Source organism: Gymnoscopelus braueri (genome assembly GCF_963280865.1).
Source record: "Gymnoscopelus braueri genome assembly, chromosome: 22".
Classification (NCBI taxonomy): Eukaryota; Metazoa; Chordata; class Actinopteri; order Myctophiformes; family Myctophidae; genus Gymnoscopelus; species Gymnoscopelus braueri.
In genome coordinates, this window is record NC_137624.1 from 13,242,482 (window position 1) to 13,263,551 (window position 21,070).

At 39.5% G+C, this 21,070-nt stretch overlaps 1 protein-coding gene across 1 annotated transcript in view; it reads right to left on the reverse strand.

Moving 5' to 3' along the window:
• Positions 1 to 21,070, reverse strand: part of LOC308078855 (uncharacterized protein) — a gene marked incomplete at its 5' end in the record, with an annotated part of 216,942 nt that overhangs the window by 25,730 nt on the left and 170,142 nt on the right. Inside the window, 15 exons of the mRNA XM_080420199.1 lie at positions 2,130 to 2,183; positions 2,597 to 2,650; positions 3,359 to 3,412; positions 4,034 to 4,087; positions 4,990 to 5,097; positions 8,776 to 8,829; positions 9,102 to 9,155; positions 9,789 to 9,842; positions 11,404 to 11,457; positions 12,518 to 12,625; positions 12,885 to 12,938; positions 18,047 to 18,154; positions 18,956 to 19,009; positions 19,346 to 19,399; positions 20,381 to 20,434. Coding sequence (XP_080276325.1) covers positions 2,130 to 2,183; positions 2,597 to 2,650; positions 3,359 to 3,412; positions 4,034 to 4,087; positions 4,990 to 5,097; positions 8,776 to 8,829; positions 9,102 to 9,155; positions 9,789 to 9,842; positions 11,404 to 11,457; positions 12,518 to 12,625; positions 12,885 to 12,938; positions 18,047 to 18,154; positions 18,956 to 19,009; positions 19,346 to 19,399; positions 20,381 to 20,434 — 972 coding nt within the window. The remainder of the gene's footprint in view (positions 1 to 2,129; positions 2,184 to 2,596; positions 2,651 to 3,358; positions 3,413 to 4,033; positions 4,088 to 4,989; positions 5,098 to 8,775; positions 8,830 to 9,101; positions 9,156 to 9,788; positions 9,843 to 11,403; positions 11,458 to 12,517; positions 12,626 to 12,884; positions 12,939 to 18,046; positions 18,155 to 18,955; positions 19,010 to 19,345; positions 19,400 to 20,380; positions 20,435 to 21,070) is intronic.

A 21,070-nucleotide genomic window follows, 5' to 3' on the forward strand; every position in this document is an offset into this window, starting at 1 on the left:
TGGGGGGGTCCCCAGTTCAAATATGGTTATTTTGGGGGGTCATGAACGTAGCGTTTGCATGGGAGGCGTTGTGAGCTTGTAGATCTGCTATTTTCAAATAGCTGATGTATATGTTAGAGTGCTCATGTGGCCCATAGTCGCTTGACTCGCTTCTTTTGGGCTGGTTTTCCTAGACCTGGTTGCTTGTTAGTTGTTTTTCCTCACAACACTGGCACTGATGATAACTAGACGGCAGCCGTCATAGAATCAAAATGACCCCGCTGGGAGTGGTGGTGGCGTTTGTGGTAGAGTGACCATGGGTTTGTATGAAGAGAGATAGCGCATTTGCGGTAGAGTGAGCATGGGGTTGTATAGAGAGAGATAGCGCATATGCGGTAGAGTGAGCATCGGTTTATATGAAGAGAGAGAGCACATTTGCGGTAGAGTGAGCATGGGGTTGTATAGAGAGAGATAGCGCATATGCGGTAGAGTGAGCATCGGTTTATATGAAGAGAGAGAGCACATTTGCGGTAGAGTGAGCATGGGGTTGTACAAAGAGAGAGAGGCATTTGCGGTAGAGTGAGCGAGCATGGGTTTGTATAAAGAAAGAGCGCATTTCACACACAGATCATTCATATATTACCAAGATTTAATGAGAAATAAGGCTTCTTTAGAAAAATGACTGACGGGCTGGGCTGGGTCTAATTTGTCAATTATTAGTCGAGCCGGGCTGAAATATTTAGGGGATATGAAAGCTCTAGTTAGTAGTTTGAAGTGCTCATGTGGCCTTAGAGTTGCTTCTTTTTGTTTTCATAGACCTGCGGACTGCGTTGCTTATTTCTCTCCAAGGCTGGCAACACGGCTCATGGTCCAACGCACAAAGCCATTGTAGTGTCTGTGTGCACTTGACGGGTGATTTTATAAACCAGCGGGTGCTTCTAGAATCCACTATCCCCCGTCCCCAAGCCGTACCCATGTGTGTCTGTAGAATTGCAATGTGGGGGATATAGCAACAACACGCCCACGGGCACACCTCCACGCGCAAATAACGGCGTCGGCATAATGGTGACGGGTAGAGCAGGTGCTAGAATAACCTATTGGGGCGGCGCAGGTCCATTATCCCGATTTAACGGGGAATTTTTGGCCTGAGAATGGGGCCCTGCGTGTTACACACAGTAAAACATTTTAAATTGTTTTTTTTATTTTAGATTTGTTTTTAGATTTTCTTTAGTTTTTGGGGAAATCTTTTGAAATAATAATCATTTTAACTCAGTGCCAATTAAAAAAAAAAAAATTGCGAACTGTGCCAGCAATTTTTCAATTTTCTTATACCTTTTTCAAGTAGTCACAGAATATTTATCTCAAATGTCAACGAGGTCATTGGACCTTGTTGACATTAATTGTCTGCATTTTGAAAATAACATAATAACATTGCAAAATAGTAAAAAAAAAGTGCTCAGGAGCCGAGATACAGCCTTTTTCAGTAATAAGTTAAAGGGGAAATCCACCCATTTTCAATATTTAACTATGTCATTAATATAGCATAAAGGAGTTGTGTGGAAATAAGAAAAAATTAAAAAAAAAATTAACATTGCAAAAAAAATTAACATTGCAAAAAAATTAACATTGCAAATTACACTGTGATGACTCATCATGGTGTAATTTGCAATGTTAATTTTTTTGCAATGTTAAATTTTTTTGCAATGTTAATTTTTTTTTTAATTTTTTCTTATTTCCACACAACTCCTTTATGCTATATTAATGACATAGTTAAATATTGAAAATGGGTGGATTTCCCCTTTAAGTAAGTATAAACAAGAAGTGAATGGAGCAGCAAATCTTCAAATAATGATATCTTGGGTTCTGAACGTTTTTCCCCCCTCAAAAACACGTCAAACACGTCATTGGCACGTTGCGCCATTGCGGTAAAACACGTGAAACACGTCAATGGCACTCAATGAGTTAAAAAGGAAATGGAAAAAAGGGATATTTACTCACAACCCATAAAAATGGGTTCGCGACCCAAAAATGGGTCCCGAACCACTGCATTAACCCATTCATCCATCCATCCATCCATCCATTTACACATTAATCCTCACATCACCTGCAATTCACCTCCTGAATGTAAAGAGATTGAATCTAGGTCTTACCCTCCTTCCAATGTGACCCGTTTTCCCCGGTGATCCATCTATACCGTCATCTCCCTGTAGGGGGGGGAATGGTGACAGGGGCCGTTGGTTTCAGATCTACCATTTCTATTGGTGAATGCACAAACTGCCCCTCGAGAGGCAAAAAAAAGCATGTGGGGCAGTGACCCGGTTACATGAGTTGCAAAGGAAAGAAAGACTAATTGTTCCAATTGCAAATATAATCTAATTTCGGGATATGTTCTGGAAGGGACTGCTGAAAGTGTGAGGCAAGGCTTGATGAATTGAATACATAGGACCACAATGCCCTCAGGGCTTTTTGCGTTATCCTTTTAGCATTATTGTGTGTACCTCTGTAAGTTTTGCAAATAAAGTATTCAATCAAAAAAATGTTGAGAGAAGTCTTATTTCCAGACACGGTTTTGACTGACTTAAATAAAAAGCTGCAGAATGGATTATAAGGATCTCACCTTCTCCCCGTTCAAAGTATGTTTCCCCTCAGGTCCTGGGCTACCTTTCACTCCCTGTAAGTGAATAGAAAGACAGGAACACAGGTAACTGGATGCATACAGATAGACTGACCCAGACATAGATAGATAGACCAATAGACTGTTAGACAATAGATCGATAGATCTGACAATCTATAGATCGATACATAGACGACATTTTATTTGGGACACTCTGAAAATAGCCTCTGTAGTTTAAGATATTTTGGGGGCTTTTCTGCCAAAGTTCATCGGGCTTGGGAATCGAACCTTGGTTGAAGGGTGAAGGCTTAAGGCCTTCATACACCGGAGCCGTGATGAATAAATGACCGAAACAGAGTCTGCACATATTTTACAGCAAGCTATTAATATAGTGCCTCATTCATAGCAGGCTTACGCCTTAATTTGCAGTTATTACTCGTTCTATATAAAAGTTGTGTAATATTCATGTTCTGTGTGGATGTACTCATGACAGAAACAAAATATATAAAACATATAATTCAGAGCGAAATTAATCACAAAATCAAAAAATGGCTCAGGTGTGAAAGCACCTTTAGGTTCTCTCAATTTATTGATTAACTCTTATTTTGGGGCTTATCTACCTTTATAACAGTGACAGGAAACATGGAGAGAGGCGGGGAGTGACACACAGCAAAGGTCATTGGCAAAGGTCATTGGCGCCCCATAGCCTCTGTATTTTTAAATGTTCAGTGTGTATTTGCTACTGTAGACTAAGAGGACACTCACTTGAACCCCTGGCGGACCTGGTGGGCCCTGGGCTCCGACGTCACCAGGCGGTCCCTTACGAAGAGAAGAGAGACAAAGACCATAGAGTTTATATTAGAGCCAGAGGACACACTTCTGCTTTGAACCATCGAGCAAAGACAAGACACAGAGAAGCCATGAAGCATTCTGGGAAGAACTGCAATTGGTATAATGGCAATACTCGCTATAGGCTTTAAAACTTTAGGTTGTGCCATACCGCGACATATTGGCTCTGGTGTGCATATCTATGGCACTCTACCTTTGGCCTCATGCACACCAAAGCAGCACACCAGTGCCAATATCTCATAATAGCAGGCCCTCTGCCCTAATAGCAGAGTGTTACTGCTTAAAGGGATAGTTCACCCAAAAAATAACTTTTTTCCTACCGATTAGTCACCCCATGGAAACTTGAATTTGTGATAAATAAATAAAAAGTCGCATTCCTAAGCCAATAATTTGATGACCAGCGGACCGGTAGGCAGCAAAGTATACTCGTTGTGTCTCCTACCGCTGTCATCAAATTATTGGCTTAGGAATGTGACAAAAACTAGAAAATATCCATGAATTCAAGTCAAGACATTTTGGAAATACAAGTGTCATAACTGATCATTGAAAGCAGGTTATTTGGGGAAAGTGTTGCTATTTACTTCTTCTTACCTCTAACCCAGGAAGTGCTGGAGGTCCCCTTATTCCTGGCAGGCCATCCTCACCCTACAGTAGAAGGAAGACTACCGTCAGAGAGCAGGTGTAGCTACACCATTGGTTTCTACAGACCGTAAATGAAGCCGATTGGTTCAGGAATTTCAAATCCGCCATCTTTCAATATCGCGTCATATCGCGTCATATCCTGCAGAATGCAACCAGACCAGTATTGGTTGGGTAGCTTGTCAATCAAGAGCGGGGGCGGGGAATGAATGCTATTGGTTGTGTAGCTTGTCAATCAAATCATCATCCCGCCCCTCCTAGAGCATAGCCTACTTTATCGTCAATTTAAAAATAAATGGGACCATAGTTTACCAAAACGCATATCATGATGATTGAAAGGAGACTTTAAACTAACGACTGGAAGCATATAGTATTTATGACAATGTTTATTAAGGTAAGGCAATCAAGTCTAAAGTTTGTGTGGTCCGTGCACTATAGCTGGCTGAGGCAGCAGATGTCCAAGATCACGCTGTAACTGTGTACGGATCACATCATATAGCATAGGACCCCTTAACCTGTTAAGACCTGAGGAGGCCGATTCTACAAATGCCTTCTATATCAGTAGTTCTCAAACGTTTTCGTGCCAAGGACCCCCACAATTATTATTACCGTATTATGTATTTGGCCACAGACCTCAATCTGAACATGTTTTATGCCAGGGACCCCCAGAAGAGAAGATAAAAAAAAATCCAAACAGATTTTTCAAAAATAGCAGATGCGCACTCTGTGAGCTTGTATATCTGCTATTTTTGAGAACCACTGTTCTGAACCACCGTTCTAAATCCTAAGAGTGTTCTGAAAAACTCAAGTTGCTATATATAGCTAAAATCTAAAACGCCAAAGATGCTTTCCCTGATTTAATGGGTTAATTGCAATGGACAGCGTGAGAGAAAGCACACATACTGTACCTGTTCTCCTGCTGGGCCTGGGTTTCCTGGTTCTCCCTTCTGTCCCTCTAGCCCGGACTCTCCTTTGGCGCCCAGGTCACCCTGAGGCCCCATCCTTCCTACTGGACCCTGTCATACACGGCACATTGTTTTGATCCATTAAGCAATTCATTACAGCATAATACTGTTCTACAGACAAATGGCAGGAGAACAACAGTACTAAGCTCAAAGGCCATTTCCATTGGGGGTCATCTGTGGGCCAGCAGGTCCAACTTGCACTTCATATTATCTGGATGGGAGCATTGTCGTTGCTGTCGGGCAGAAACCTCCCACCCATCTCCATAATCTAACTTTTCGTGTTTTTTCGTTAAAGGGATAGTTCAGCCCCAAAATGACTTTTTTTCTATCGATTAGTCGCCCCATGGAGGCTTGATTTCATGGATATTTTTTCCTAAGCCAATAATTTCATGACCGGCAGCGGTTCCGGTAGGAGACACAAAGAGTCTCCTTTGTGTCTCCTACCGGAACCGCTGCCTACCGGTCCGCTGGTCATCAAATTATTGGCTTAGAATGCCACAAAAACAAAAAAATATCCATGAATTCTCATTCTCCATGGGGTGACTAATCGATAGGAAAAAATATTTTGTTTTGTGGGCACTATCCCTTTAATTAGTTAATTAATTTGCCACCCCCCAGCCTACTACAATGTCTGTTTCAATAGGCTGGCAGATCAGCAGACATCGAACGTGTACGTCAGTGGTGGACAAAGTACTCAACCCTAGTACTTGAGTAAAAGTACAGATACTAATTGTCAAATTTACTCCATTACAAGTAAAAGTAGCTCAGTCAAAATGTTACTTGAGTAAAAGTACAAAATGAATTGCTTTTAAATACACTTAAAGTTGTACAATGCAGATTCACAAATAACGATTTTTAGCAACCTCTGCTGGTCACTACCGTCACTGCATACAATTTGTTTTCACCGGAAGCCGGAAGCGTTTCAAAAAGTGTTCTTTTAATTGTTTTATACTATCTGCGGATCGTTTCTCTTAGCCAGTGGAGCATTAGTTACCATGAGCTGTGCTTTCTTTTTCTGTTCTTTTTCGATCTTCCAATCCTACATTCTCTTAAAATCAGCGTGAGGTTCCTTTTTGTTATTAGCGCGGTAGTTCCTGGCCAAACAGGAAACCGTTGCGGTAGTTCCTGGCCAAACAGGAAACCAGTGCATTTCCGCCTCCGTTTTCCGGCCAGATGACGTCATTTTCCCGGGAAAGTCCCCCCCGACAGCGTTCAATAGAAAATATATAAATAAAAGGCTTCCGGGGGTGAAATTCATGGAGTGGGTGTTGTGAAACTTTTGCCACTCACAAAAGATATACAATTTAACTTTAGTTTTGTTGAAAACGTTACCTAGTATTACTTTAACTCTGTTTATTTTTCATGATCACTTTCACTTTCTGATTCCTTCAGACTCATTGGGTTCCGGTTTCATGACGCAGATTCCGTTTCCGGTTCAAAAAAAATTTCCGCTGTCATTTTTGGCCAGAATAGGGAAAGTCACGGTTTTTCACACGGTATAAAAAAAGAACGGAGAGGTCTACTTCTATTCTCTTTGGTCTGGGTGACTAACAGTCATCGTAGTCGTGTATCACACCGTAATTTAGCCCGATCAGCGATTGTCGAAAAAGTTACATCCGGTTTATCAACGGATGTGACGTAAGCCTGTTTGGGAGGGGGCGAGCGATTCAACGAGATGATCAATGTGTCGATTTGCTGCTCTCTACTGGTAGAACTGTCGTATGGGTTTAAAAACCCAATCAGATATTTTATTTTAATGAAAAATTAAAAAATTAAAAAATTAAAAAACACACAAATTGCTGGCACTGGGGGAGTACTTTATGAAAATACTCTTGGCAGTGAAAGAGTTAAGTGCAAATACAAGCAAAGGTAAATTTATGTTATACACTCACGCACACACATCAATAAATTACTGTTATGTTTTCACAATGAATTTATAGAACCTTGTAAGCGATGTAGTTTGTCTTCGTTAAACACAGTAAGCATTTGAAAAAGTGTTTTATGTCTGTGTGTGCGTTTTTCAGAACATGGACTTCAGATAAGGCCATGAGGTGTTCTTGGAGGTTTGTCAGGCTGATTCAGCTGCTGATCAGATTCAGCTCGTGCTTCTCCTGCTGCCGCCATTACCGTGTTTTGTTGAAACAAGAACTCAAAAAAGTGGTGGATATATGGATAGGTTTTTGTGCCTGGATGACGTATTTCCGCTTTTATGTAGATCAGGGGTCTTCAACGTTTTTCGGGTCAAGGACCCCTTAGCTGATAGACTCTCTCAGCTAAGGGGTCCTTGACCCGAAAAACGTATGGGGTCCTTGCTTCATCTCTCTATCAGATAGAGAGATGAAGCAAGGACCCCATACTGTATATTCTTATTTTTTTAGAATGCTTTCCATTCTGTCATACAGAAATGTGAATGGCGCGTGCATTGTGGCCTTGAATAGAACTTTAACATTCTGTTCAGCTCACAACCCAGACATCGTCATTGAAATTGTCAGCCAGCTCTGGGCAGTTTTGGAGAAGCGAAAAACTCCTGACTAGACACATAACTTCAACATGCGTGAGAACACTGTTCCGTGTGAGCCTCAGAATGGTGAAGTAGAGCAGTGTGGTCTTCACAGCTTCTTCACAGCTTTCATGACATCTGACAATTCAGCACTAATTTCTTGGGCAACGTTACAAGTGACTCCCTAGTCCCTGTTTAGCATGCAGCTTAACCTGTGACCTGTGTAGCATGCAGTTTAACCTGTGACCTGTGTAGCATGCAGCTTAACCAGTGACCTGTGTAGCATGCAGCTTAACCTGTGACCTGTGTAGCATGCAGCTTAACCTGTGACCTGTGTAGCATGCAGTTTAACCTGTGACCTGTGTAGTTGAGCATGGCAGTCTCCATGTTTCTTGTTAAAACCAGTGTATAAAAGGCACAAAAATAGCAAATGAAGTTGTCAGCACTCGCTATGCAACACTTTTAAAAACACGTAGCAGAAGAAGGACATGGAAACATTTCTCAGACATAATGTGGGTGTGAAGTGTGGTTTACATTACAGGACATTATGCAAGTAACACTCAAAAGTGTGAACTTGCTGCAGTAGGTTCTGTTGACAGGCTTTTTGTTAGGGCTTATCTATGAACATTCTCATTCATATTTGTAATTATATGAAGTATGTACACTTTTACTAGACTGGGTCTATATTGTTTAACTTATCCGTTGCCTAAATTGCTACTGTCCCCCACACAGTGGGGGTTGGGGTTATGGTTGGGTAGTCTTTCTTACAATTTATATTTGCCAATAGTATGTTGGATTCATGCATATTTTCAGTCATTTAAAACAAAACAAAAAAAGGAGAAAAAAATGCAGTGACTCCGAGGACCGCCTAGGGGTCCGTGACCCCTAGGCGGACACAGTGGAGAGTGTGTATTGGTTTCCTTCTTTGAACAACACAGCGTGTGGTCAATTGCATTTTAGAAGGGAAAAGAAGGGTAAAAAAAAAGAACAGCCAACCTAAAAGTAACTCCACAGCCCTCCTAGAAATGTACTTGAGTAAAAGTTAAATATTTCTCTTGGAAATGTACTTGAGTTAAAGAAAAATCTAATACTCAAGTAAAGTACAAATACTCAACATCTGTACTTAAGCACAGTGCTCAAGTAAATTTACTGTTACTGTCCACCACTGGTGTACGTACTGTACGTACTGTACTCTGGAACTGAGTGGCTTTTCCATAGGTAACACTTACTGGTGGTCCTAGCTTTCCCATTTCACCTCTGACCCCCGGTGCACCAGCTGGTCCCTGTGAACATAATGATTCATTAATTAATTAACCCATTTAGACTGGGAAAGCATCTGTCATTGTCTTATACTTTGGCTATTCAAAAATAGCAGATATACAAGCTCATAGCAAGGCACAGAGTGCCGCACTATGAGCTTGTTGATCTGCTATTTTTGGAAAAATCATGAACGTTTGTGCAAATTAAATATATATTAGCAAACTCAAATCTTTGCCTCTGGGGATTCAACAAATTCTAAAAAAAAAAAGACTAAAGACAGTGATAGGATGTTTACCTGAGGGCCACTTAACCCATCAGGTCCCATCATTCCGGTGGATCCAGACTCTCCCTGTAGAGAAGGATATTAATTTTCATTCATCTACAAGCTCACAAAGCATGTAGTGAACTTGTAGTGCTGCTATTTTCGCTACTTTAGCACAACACCAGTCACAAAATGAAGTACATTTCTTCTTATCTTAGGTTTAGTGAACTATAATAACCTTGCTATGAACCATTGTACCAAAGGACTGTCCTGCTTCACCGGCAGTGGTGCAATTACCTAAATAACACTCTGTGCGAGAGAGAGGCGATTAATGTGAAATAATATATTAAAGGGTTAGGGTTAGGAAGGAAACATGCAACAAGGTAGGAAAATATTGATGAAATTGGGAAAACAAATCACAAATTCAGACTAAGTGTGCGCAATCCTGAGACCCGTTTCTGTTTTGTTAGATATACAATCTTGGCAACTTCATGTCCAGTTACTTGTTGAGCCACTTAATAGGAAATGTGAAATCAAGGTCAAGTTTATTACTATGTCCCAAACTGGGCAATTTATGTTACAGCAGATCATTAAAAAAAAAACTCTAAAACACAGTAAACATATATAAACAAGACATAGACATGGACATGGAGATCCAGCCTCCTCCAGGGTCCAGCAAAACTAACATTGTTTTCCTCAATGTGTGAGAAGCATTATTACCTTCTGCCCCTGAGGTCCATCAGGCCCTGGTGGCCCCTTCGAACCCATGATCCCCTAAAAAAAAACAAGTAAAAACATATCATAATGTATTTTGATATTTACAAAAACGAATTGAACACGGGTGAAATCTAAAGCCTGATTTATACTTAGTTGCACGCCGGTGACATGCGCCAAAATCAGCAGATCTACAAGCTCACAACGCATCGCGCTGCGATGCGTTGTGAGCTTATAGATCAGCTATTTTTGGTGAGTGATACCTGTGTACAATTACATATAACTCAGGCTTAAGAAGTGTGATTGTCTGAATCGCACAGCGAGGTCTGGAAGATAACACAACCCATTTGCATGCTGGATCAATGACTATCGTGATTTAGAGTTGACAAGTGTTCATTAACACATTGATTGCCAAGATCGCATCGATGCGTTCTTAAATCCATCGCTTGCATGCCAGCAATTCAAAAGAACGCATTGATGCGTTCTTTTGAATTTTCATTGTTTAATCTGTGATCGCACGGCTGTGTTTATTTCTCATCAGCACTTTCGTTTTCCACTTACGTCACACTCACCCGGAGCCGGATGTAAAAAAAAAAATATTTTCCGGGTCACATTGTTTTTCTCCGGTCATTTTCGGCCAGAATAGGGAAAAACACGATTTTTCACACGGTATAAAAAACGAACGGACAGCTCAACTTCTATTTTCTTTGGTCCGGGTGACTAACAGTCATCGTCTTCGTGTATCACATTGTTTTCAGGCCGATCAGCGGATCAGGGATTGTCGAAAACATAACATCCGGTGAATGACCGGATATGACGTGGGCCTGTTTGGGAGGGGGCGAGCGAGGTGATAAATGTGTGGATTTGCTGCTCTCTACTGGTGGAACTGTCGTATGTGCTTAACACCACAATCAGAGAATTTATTTGAATGAAAAATTAAAAAATTAAAAAATTAAAAAATTAAAAAACACGCAAATTGCTGGCACAGGGGTGAGTACATTATGAATAAACTCTGGCAGTCAATGTGTTAAAGGACAACTTTGTTTTTTTACAACCAAGGTTTATGTTTTAACTTGTAATTCAAGTAAATAAAAGATTTTCATTTACTGATTTCTACAGTTTTAGCAATTTCTGCGATCTTTTTTTACAGTGGGCGGGGGCATTCGGGCAGGTGGCTAAATATGTATTTTTTTACACAATAACCTGGCGATTTCTTTATTATTATTTACAATAGCTCTTCTAGCCCCCAATAACTCACACCTGGCCATCAAAGACCATGGGACCTTTTTTATTGTGTAAGAAAATACATATTTAGCCTAAATATGTCTATATAGGCTAAATATTTCTTTTTTTACACAATAAAAAAGCCACCTGCCCGAATGCCCCCGCCCACTGTAAAAAAGATCGCGAAGATTGCTAAAACTATAGAAAGCAGTAAATGAAAACAAAATTAACGCTCATCTTTTATTTACTTTAATTACAAACTAAAACATAAACCTTGGTTTAAAAAAAGCAAAGTTGTCCTTTAAGGGTTCATTTTTAAAGCCTTTTTCTAAGTGACATGTTATATAGTGGATCAATATGTCTTAGTGAAGAAAATGTCATTCTCTTTTTGTCTCACCTGTAAACCTGTCAAGCCTGCAGGGCCCACATCTCCCATGAGCCCAGGTTCACCCTGTATGACAAGGACAAGTTTAACATGGCATCGGTCCATCAATCATGCTCCGTTCTACAGTGGATTGCTTCTTTCTCTTGTGTTTTCTTTCCCCATTTCCTCCCCAATTTAGCCCATTCGATCCGGGAACGCATCTGTGTCATCTTAGATGTCTTTGTCTATTCAAAAATAGCAGATCTACAAGCTCATAGCGCGGCACCGAGTGCCACGCTATGAGCTCGTAGATCTGCTATTTTTGAAAAAGAATCGTGACAATGAGTGCAAATCTTTGAATATATATAGACATTTTAACTCAAATCTTTGCTTCCGTTAGGATTTAGATGACAGTCATTTGTAGAATCCCCCAAAAGCAAAGATTTGAGTTCAAAATGTTCGCTTTAAAAAACATATATATTCAAAGATTTGCACAAATTTTCATGATTTAAAAATAAAAGAGCAGATCTACAAGCTCATAGCACGGCACTCAGTGCCGCACTATGAGCTTGTATATCTGCTATTTTTGAATAGCCCAAAGTATTAAATAATGGTTTTAGCTAAAAATTAAAATGACACGGTATGCGTTCCTGGACTGAATGTGTTAGACGTTGCTGTTGCTGCCATGTGGAGGGTGCAGACAAACACCTGACTGCATGGAGACACACAATTATTGTATCCGTTGGAGCACCTGGTCAAGCTGAGTCTGTGGTTTCATAATGTATAAAATATTACTGTATATATATATATATATATATATATATATATATATATATATATATATATATATATATATATATATATATATATAACACTTTGAACACACCTAATGTAAGAGATTACACCATCTTTGGTGAACATTTTCCATTCAAAATCAAAAGGTTATAAAGTAAGAGTTTGCTAATCAATGAAAACTCTTATAGCAAATGAGGCTGGTTAGTTCTAGCCTAGGTTAGATAAAAGGCATATATTGTACATTCAGAACTGTGATTAAACTTCAGCCAAATGATATGTGTGTCAAACATTTCATTTCATTTCATTCATTCATTCATTGCAGGTTTCATGCTGGGTAAAATGTTATACTTGCCAGCAGTCCAAGGTGGCCCTTTTCTCCTTTAGGTCCCTTGTCACCATTGTCCCCAGGAGCTCCCCAAGGGCCCTCTCTACCAGAGAATCCCTGAGGACCAACTTCACCCTAAACAAAAAAAGAGTGAAGAATGCATCACCAATTCAGACCTTCTCAAATGCTAATGTTACTGACTAAAGATGACATGACAAAAAACTATTAACTCATCAATATATTAACAGTAATATTACTACTACTTCTACCACACCAGTGATTATTATTGTTGCTACTACTTTATTTTTTTTTAACTTGAATTACTACTACTACTGCCGCCACCACCACCATCACTCTTACATCTACGACTATAATAGCTTATATTTATATTCACCTTTTCCCCTTTGGGTCCGGGACCCCCACGTTCACCAGGCTCACCGACATTCCCCTAGTGAAGAAAGAAGAAAAGACAGGTTTCCTTAACGTGATTATCAGAAAGATTCATGTGAAAATTAAAGTGATCTTGTATCAGCAATGTCAGTCACATTATTTCTACTGTCTTTTGTCTTTTCAGCGCATCATACATGTGCTCTCTCAGACAGTAAGTACATTTACTTGATTACTGTACTTGCCAGGTCAGGTAGGTTATTGTGGGCCAGCAATTTTCGAAATGCGCCAATCAGGATGGAATATGAAAAATCGGACAGATCCGTCTTGATCACTTGACCATAGCGATATGTGCACCGATTTGCGTGATTCTACTTCTAAACCATGCATGAAAATAACACAACATTTATTTAGACCTGCAAGTAATGAAATAAAGAGGAAAGAAGGGCAGAATGGAAAAAAAGAGGAAGAAAGAGCAGAACGGAATATGCTAATCTCGTGGCATAATTTGTAACATCTTTCTTAAGCCCAGTCCAGACCAAAGATTTGCAACGCAACAACTTGCAACAGAAACTGTGGTTTGCAGTTGGACAGTCCACACCCAGACGCCAAGCCACAGCAACGGTATTGTCACAGTGGGACATAAACGGCAGACAGGGCCGTCCCTAAACTGGACAGTGAATGTGATTGACAATGACAGACACATCAAGGCAAGAAGCAGAGATAGTTTACTGTTTTCATAGCAGCTATGTCAACCTATTATATAAATATGAAATAGCTACACGCTGACTCTCTACGTTCATTTCTCCCATTCGCTCGCTCTATTTTTCTCGATCGCCTCTCGTCAGGTGCGTACACTAAAAACGTTAAAAAAAAGACAGACTCGCGCACAGGGGTCACCACCATGCCAGCTTGTGGTGGACATTTTCTCAAAATTAGATTTTTGCCACGGACATACAAAATAAGTGGTCAATAATATTAAAAGAAACCATAGGCAGAGAATGGGGAAGGTTAATAGTATATTTGGATACAGGATAGGTGGCCACTAGGGGGGAAAAAAAGTGTTTTTTATGTCTGTCTGTGCATTTTTCATAACATGGACTTCAGATAAGGCCATGAGGTGTTCTTGGCGGTTTGTCAGGCTGATTCAGCTGCTGATCAGATTCAGCTCGTTCTGCTCCTGCTGCCGCCATTACCGTGATTTGTTTTGAGTTGAAACAAGAACAAAAAAAAGTGGTGGATATATGGATAGGTTTTTGCGCCTCGATGACGTATTTCCGCTTTTATGTAGATCTGGGGTCTTCAAAGTTTTTCTGGTCAAGGACCCCTTAGCTGATAGAGAGATGAAGCAGGGACCCCATACTGTATATTCTTATTTTTTTAGAGTGCTTTCCATTCCGTCATACAGAAACGTGAATGGCGTGTGCATTGTGGCCTTGCGAAGAACTTTTAAATTCTGTTCAGTCACAACCCACTGAACCCAGACATCGTCATTGAAATTGTTAGCCAGCTCTGTGCAGTTTTGGAGACTCCTGACTAGACACATAACTTCCACTGTTCCGTGTGAAATCCATCGAACCTCAGAATGGTGAAGTAGAACAGTGTGTTCTTCACAGCTTTCATGACATCTGACAATTCAGCACTAATTTCTTTGGCAACGTTTCGAGTGACTCCCTAGTATCTGTGTAGCATGCAGTTCAACCTGTGACCTACAGTAGCATGCAGTTTAACTTGTGACCTGTGTAGCACGCAGTGCCTCCATCAGGCGCACACATACAGTAGGAACCAACCAGTGCTCGAGCACCTGCCCGTTTGCTTTCATAGGAGAAATTGCCCATCTCTTGTTTAAATATCGGTCTTGCTGAACCACAGTTGCTCTCCACTCTGCTCTCATTCAATACAATGTAGGTTAGGTCGCTTTGTTTTCTCATTCTGATAAGTCTGAAAACGTCTTAGTTGAGCATGGCAGTCTCCATGTTTCTAGTTAAAACCAGTGTATAAAAGGCACGGAAATAGCTAATTAAGTTGTCAGCACTTGCTATGCAACACTTTTAAAAACACCCATTTGACATTTAACTTTCCCACGAGATTAAGATGGAATTCATTCTCTCTACTTCCTCCAGTGACTACCAAACTTAACCTAAGTAAACAATTCATAAACCTATAGCCTTGTTCCTAAACGTAACCTCAGTAAACTATGCCTAACCCTAAACGTATTTCTATCCTTATCCTCAGTAAAACAAATTGGTAAAATTGGAATTTTGGAGCGAGTCTTCCGGTTACCAGCACTTATGGTATGGGGCACACAATTGACAGGTATGTTGTTGGTGCGGGGTAATTAATTACTAGAATACACTTTACCAAATTAATTCATACACATTCAGGAAATATTACATTGTGAACATTTAGAGAAGACATATTTTATTTACATTATAATTAAATAAATGTATATATTTGTCATAATGTCTTTCTCAAAAGCAAAAAATTGCCACGGACATGTCCGTGTATGGACATGTTGGTGATCCCTGCTCGCGCAGTGTGCACATGTGTGTGTGTGTGTGTGTGTGTGTGTGTGTGTGTGTGTGTGTGTGTGTGTGTGTGTGTGTGTGTGTGTGTGTGTTTGTGAGAGAGAGAGAGAGATAGAGAGAGAGAGAGAGAGAACCGAGAACCTTACAATGACAGATCAGTGTGAGCAACGTGTTTGTGATCAGAAATGCGTTGCAACTTGCTGCTTGCGACTGGACAAGTTGAATGACTTGCGACGCAATTGGCCCACATGCACCCATCTGCAACGGTAATTCAGACCGCTGCAACGTTCTGCAACGGTTTTGTTGCGTCGCGCTGCATGGGGTACACAGTAATACACCCCCCCCCCCCCCCATCTCTCAATCATAAAAGTAGTCATAATAGGAAGTAGAATGTTTTTACAAGTGGTAGAGCAGAACTATTCACCACAGGAGAGAATGAGGATGAGTGAGATCTTGCCCAGTGTGCTCTTCTGTGAGTATATATCACTATTTTTTTGTAAAGAAAAGATAACGCTATGTATTCTGATTGTAATCATTACTATAGAGAGTTTGTTCAGTAACAGAGGTCTCCCCAACTCTCCAGCTCTTTAGTGAACAGAACTTTTCAGGTGGGTCACCAATTTCATCCAATCAGGGGAGAGTACCCATTTATCAGCTTCAATTCTATAGTGGTTCAATTCCAAATTTTGTCTGCTTGCTTATTTATCTATTTGTTTATTTATCTATTTAATCACATATCCTTCAGGAAATCTCTCTCCTAGTTGGATTATATTGGCATCCGAACCTGCAAATGTATTTTCTGTTTACTAAAGAGCTGGATTTCTGGAAAGACGGGGAGACCCCTGTTCCTGAACAAACACTTTATAGCAATGAGTAGTATGGGAATATAGAGCTATCTCACAGTTACTTTAACAAAGAAATACCACTTAAGAGTACCTTTAAACATTACGTAAAGTGTGTGTGTGTGTGTGTGTGTGTGTGTGTGTGTGTGTGTGTGTGTGTGTGTGTGTGTGTGTGTGTGTGTGTGTGTGTGTGTGTGTGTGTGTGTGTGAGAGAGAGAGAGACACACAGTGAGGTTGGTCGAGAGCATGGCATTATAGTGAGAGATAGCGAGAGTGAGTGAGTGAGTGAGTGAGTGAGTGAGTGAGTGAGTGAGTGAGTGAGTGAGTGAGTGAGTGAGATAAGAGAGAAATTCCTAGTCTTGCATAATTACTATATAGACACCTTAAGTACTGTACCTGTTACATTCATCTAACGTGGGAACAGGCACATGATGGTATTTAACTGTTAAGGAGGGCAATGTGGGAAAGACTCTGTATGTTGTGTTAATTAGGAATAATCCAAATTCAGATATTTATACTTTTAACTAAATGTATGTCTTTCAGTGCTGCATAGCTTCCTCTCCTATGGACACACTGCAGGTAAAGATACATTTTCTATCGACTCTTTATTCATTCAGTCATGATAATATTCCCATCTGTCACATACTGTACCGTACATCACTGTCTCATTTATTACAGAATATTTCAGTCAGTTTAGTGTTGTATTAAGTCATATTTTGTGCATCTAATCAACTTTCTTTTTTACTCTGATTTAGTGACAGACGCTTATCAACCTCTACCAAAAGCTGACAATGTGGAAGATCCTCCTGTGCCTGTGAACTGGTTCCCTGTAGTGGTACTCATTAGTGTGGTTGTGATTCTACTGGCCATTGGCCTTTTGGTGAGATTTAAAGGTGAGTACAGTAGATGGATTACATCTACAATCACTGAGCAACTCAATAAAATACTGAGTACCATGGCATAGCAATTTAAAGGTTCAAATACAAAAAGTAAAACCTTTTTTTTTTCTTTTCTCATTTACAGATTCATGTTGTGTCAGGTAAGTACAGTATTAATCTCTGTCTATTCATCAACATGACAGCAGTAGATTTCATTTTCTTTTCTACTCTAAATTTAATTACAGACCCGGTGAGTCTCAGGGAACCAATCACTGCTCAGCTGCAGACCAGAGGACCAATCAAAATGGGGCTCCTGGTGTAGAGCACTGTACTGCAGCACGGTTAGTCTCTGAATCAATCCTATTGGTTACGACAACTGGTTCTACTTTGAATCTAAATTAATTTACAACTTCAAATAAAAAATGAAATTATTAGAAAGGAAAGTAAAGTAGTTTTTTTTTCGAATTAGCAGAATAATTAACTACATTGAAACCAAGTTCGAAATATCAAAAATAAGGACCACTTTAATGCTTATTTGTTTACCTGCAATGGTAGTACAATATATATTTTAAAGATCCAATAGAGTTTCAGATGTATCACTTCATTTTGTGTGTTTTGATATGTCTTATTGTATTGTATGTCTGTAGTCAGCCGCAAAACAAGGAAGCATCACAATTCTGCTGAATGTAAGTAATACAATGTTTGGGAACCACATATCAGTTAGAGTTGGAGCATCCATTCAAACGAATAATATTGACCCCCAAATTAACACCATTCATGGAAAATGGTCTACATTGACTGTACTGTATGTTTGACACTATAGCTAAAGCTGTGAATAGACAAGCAGAAAATAGAGCTCGTCAATGCAGTGTTGTACTGGAAAACCACAAGCTTGGTTGATTAGCCAAAGGGTGTGCTTACCTCATTGCCATCTGGTCCAGGTGGGCCCTGTAGGCCTTTTTGACCTTGGGGTCCCTTTTCACCCGAAGTCCCTGGGGCACCAAGTTTCCCACAAGGCCCCCGGTCCCCCTGTCACACATGCAAAAAGGGATGGCTATAAACTGATTCAAGATTAAGCAGAATTTTGCTCAGTGACTACTATTCATCCCATGTCTATAAGGCGTTATATTATGCTTATAACACTGTATCATTATAGTTATATTATATAAATATGCAATGCTTTATAAGAATAATCACAACACGTTATGAATCATTTTATAATGACTTATAAGGTCAAGTATATTAATACTTTATAATTGCTGACATTCGCAGACATCATGGCCAGGATCATAGATCATTAGCACTTTGTTTGTTTGATTTGTTTCAAATGTAAAATGCAATATTCTGAAAATAAAATGTATTGTTATTATTGTTAATAGTGTATTATAATTCTCAGAGTTCTAATACATTATAATAATTTTATGATGCAATATAATCACTGTTATAATGCATTATAGCGTGATTATAAGTCCCTATAGGCCTTTATAGAGCGCACCTCCAAAATCGCTTTCACTTCTGCCACCAGCATGCAACAACATGTTGCCCTATGTTTCAAGTGTTACCTTAACCAGAACCAATTCCTGTATGTCTTTCACACTGGCAATACAGTACAATACTGTGTCACTTTAGATTTCTTTGGCTATTCAAAAATAGCAGATATACAAGCTCATAGCGCGGCACTCGGTGCCGCGCTATGAGCTTGTATATCTGCTATTTTTGAAAAATCTTGAAAAATATTTTTTTAGATTTTTTTCAAAAAACTGTTAGGATTTAGAAAACATTTTTAAGAATCGCCTCAGGTCTGAATGGGTTAAAAGTGAAATGACTGACCTGGTCCCCTTTCCTTCCAGACGGACCCTCAATACCTGTATGACCGGGAGGACCCTAGGAACAACAACGAATCAAAACAATCATATAACTAGCTACAGTAAATACAGAGACATAAATGGTGTGAAATGTATTTCTCCTGCCTTACGACTGTTATTTGACTACATTTTTGTTTATATGTGATTGTTAGTTATGTTTTATGTCGTGTATGTTTGCAACTTGCAACCGAATGCTGCTTGTCCCAAACAGGGCTCCCTTGTAAAAGTATATATATTTAATCTATTCAGTAACTATTCTACATATTTGGTTCGTCGAACATTTGCACAAATAAAGGGAGCTTTGCTAAAACGACAGCCATAGCTGTATAAAGTATTTTTAATTGTTTGCACCAACCTGTTGTCCATCCTGTCCGTCATTGCCGTCATCGCCGGGCAGTCCTCGCAAACCCTTCAAGTTATCACAACATCAGTATTCAGAACCAATATCACTACGACACACTTTATACAGATGTGATGAAGTTATATGTGCTTTGTGTACTGCGGTGTACTGACAGTATTCACACAGAAAGACACATTTAGGCACTGTACCAGAGTATCATATACTGTATGGTATACAGTATGTGGGGTACTTTGCTCTTTCAGAAAAGCCTCACTGTGCTTCGTCCCTGATTGTTTTCACCAGTGGTGGAAAGTAACTCAAGTACCGTATACTTAAGTACAATTTTAGTGGTACTTTTACTTTACTGGAGTATTTCCAATTTGCAATACTTTTACTTCTACTCAAATATTGTACTTTTACTCAACTACAATTATTTGAAAACTTTAGTTACTAGCTACTTTGTATATTTTGATGATTATTACAAAACCATTTCAGTCCTGTTTAAACTTTGGCAATTTGAAAATAGCAGATCTACAAGCTCTTTCAAAGGATTTTTATACATTTTATACATTTGAAAACTTATGAAATGGGACCTTCTGCCTAACGACTACTTTGACTTTTGGTACTTTAAGTACATTTTGATACCAATACTTTTACTCAAGTACATTTTGAATTCCGGACTTTTACTTTGACTGTAACAGAGTATTTCTACATTGCAGTATTGGTACTTTTACTTAAGTAAAACATTTTAGTACTTTTTCCACCACTGGTTTTCACCATGGACAGCTCCACGCATGTCATTAAAAGTACAGACAAGAAAAGGTGTTCTATGCTAAAATGTTATATTTGGTCATTCAGGTGAGTCCAGTAAGATTTGAACGACTTTGGACAAAATATGTCCAATATAACAGCTGGTCTACGCTTTAATACAGTATATGGTCAAGGCTGTGAGTAGACAATGATATGGACCTGCAAGGGTATCGCAGAGGTACATTCACAGTTGTGTAAAGGGGTTTAAGTGTATATATATATATCAATATATTAACTCACCTTTTCTCCTCTTTCCCCTACTGCTCCTCCTAATCCATCAGCACCTTGGGAACCCTATGAAAATAGGACATAGATTTGGTAAACAAAATTCAGCGTGTCATCCCGAGCAATTTGAACAGAATATAAATGAATCCATAAAGACTGGGAACGCACCGGTGTCATTTTAGATTTCTTTGGCTTTTCAAAAATAGCAGATCTACAAGCTCATAGCGCGGCACCGAGTGCCGCGCTATGAGCTTGCAGATCTGCTATTTTTGAAAAATTGTGAAGGTGTGCACATTTTTGAATAATATCTATTTTTAAAGCGAACATTTTAAACTAAAATCTTTGCTTCTGGGGATTCTACAAAATGTCTTCTAAATCCTTAAAAACATATGCTGCTATAATCAGTGGTTCTCAAACTTTTTCATAAACCTCATAGCACAGTGAATGATGGCTGGAATGGGGTTAATGTAAAACGTGTAAACTATTGTTCAAAAGCACGTCAGGTGTTGGGAGGGTTTCATGGGTAGAGAAAGACACCGACTCACACATTATTGATGTCACGGACCACGCAAAATGATGTGTATTTTTAGCAGATCTACAAGCTCAGAGCGCAGCTCATGAGCTTGTAGATCTGCTATTTTTTAATAGCCAAGGAAATTAAAAAATGACTTTCCCGGTCTTAATGGATTAATTCAATGCATTTAG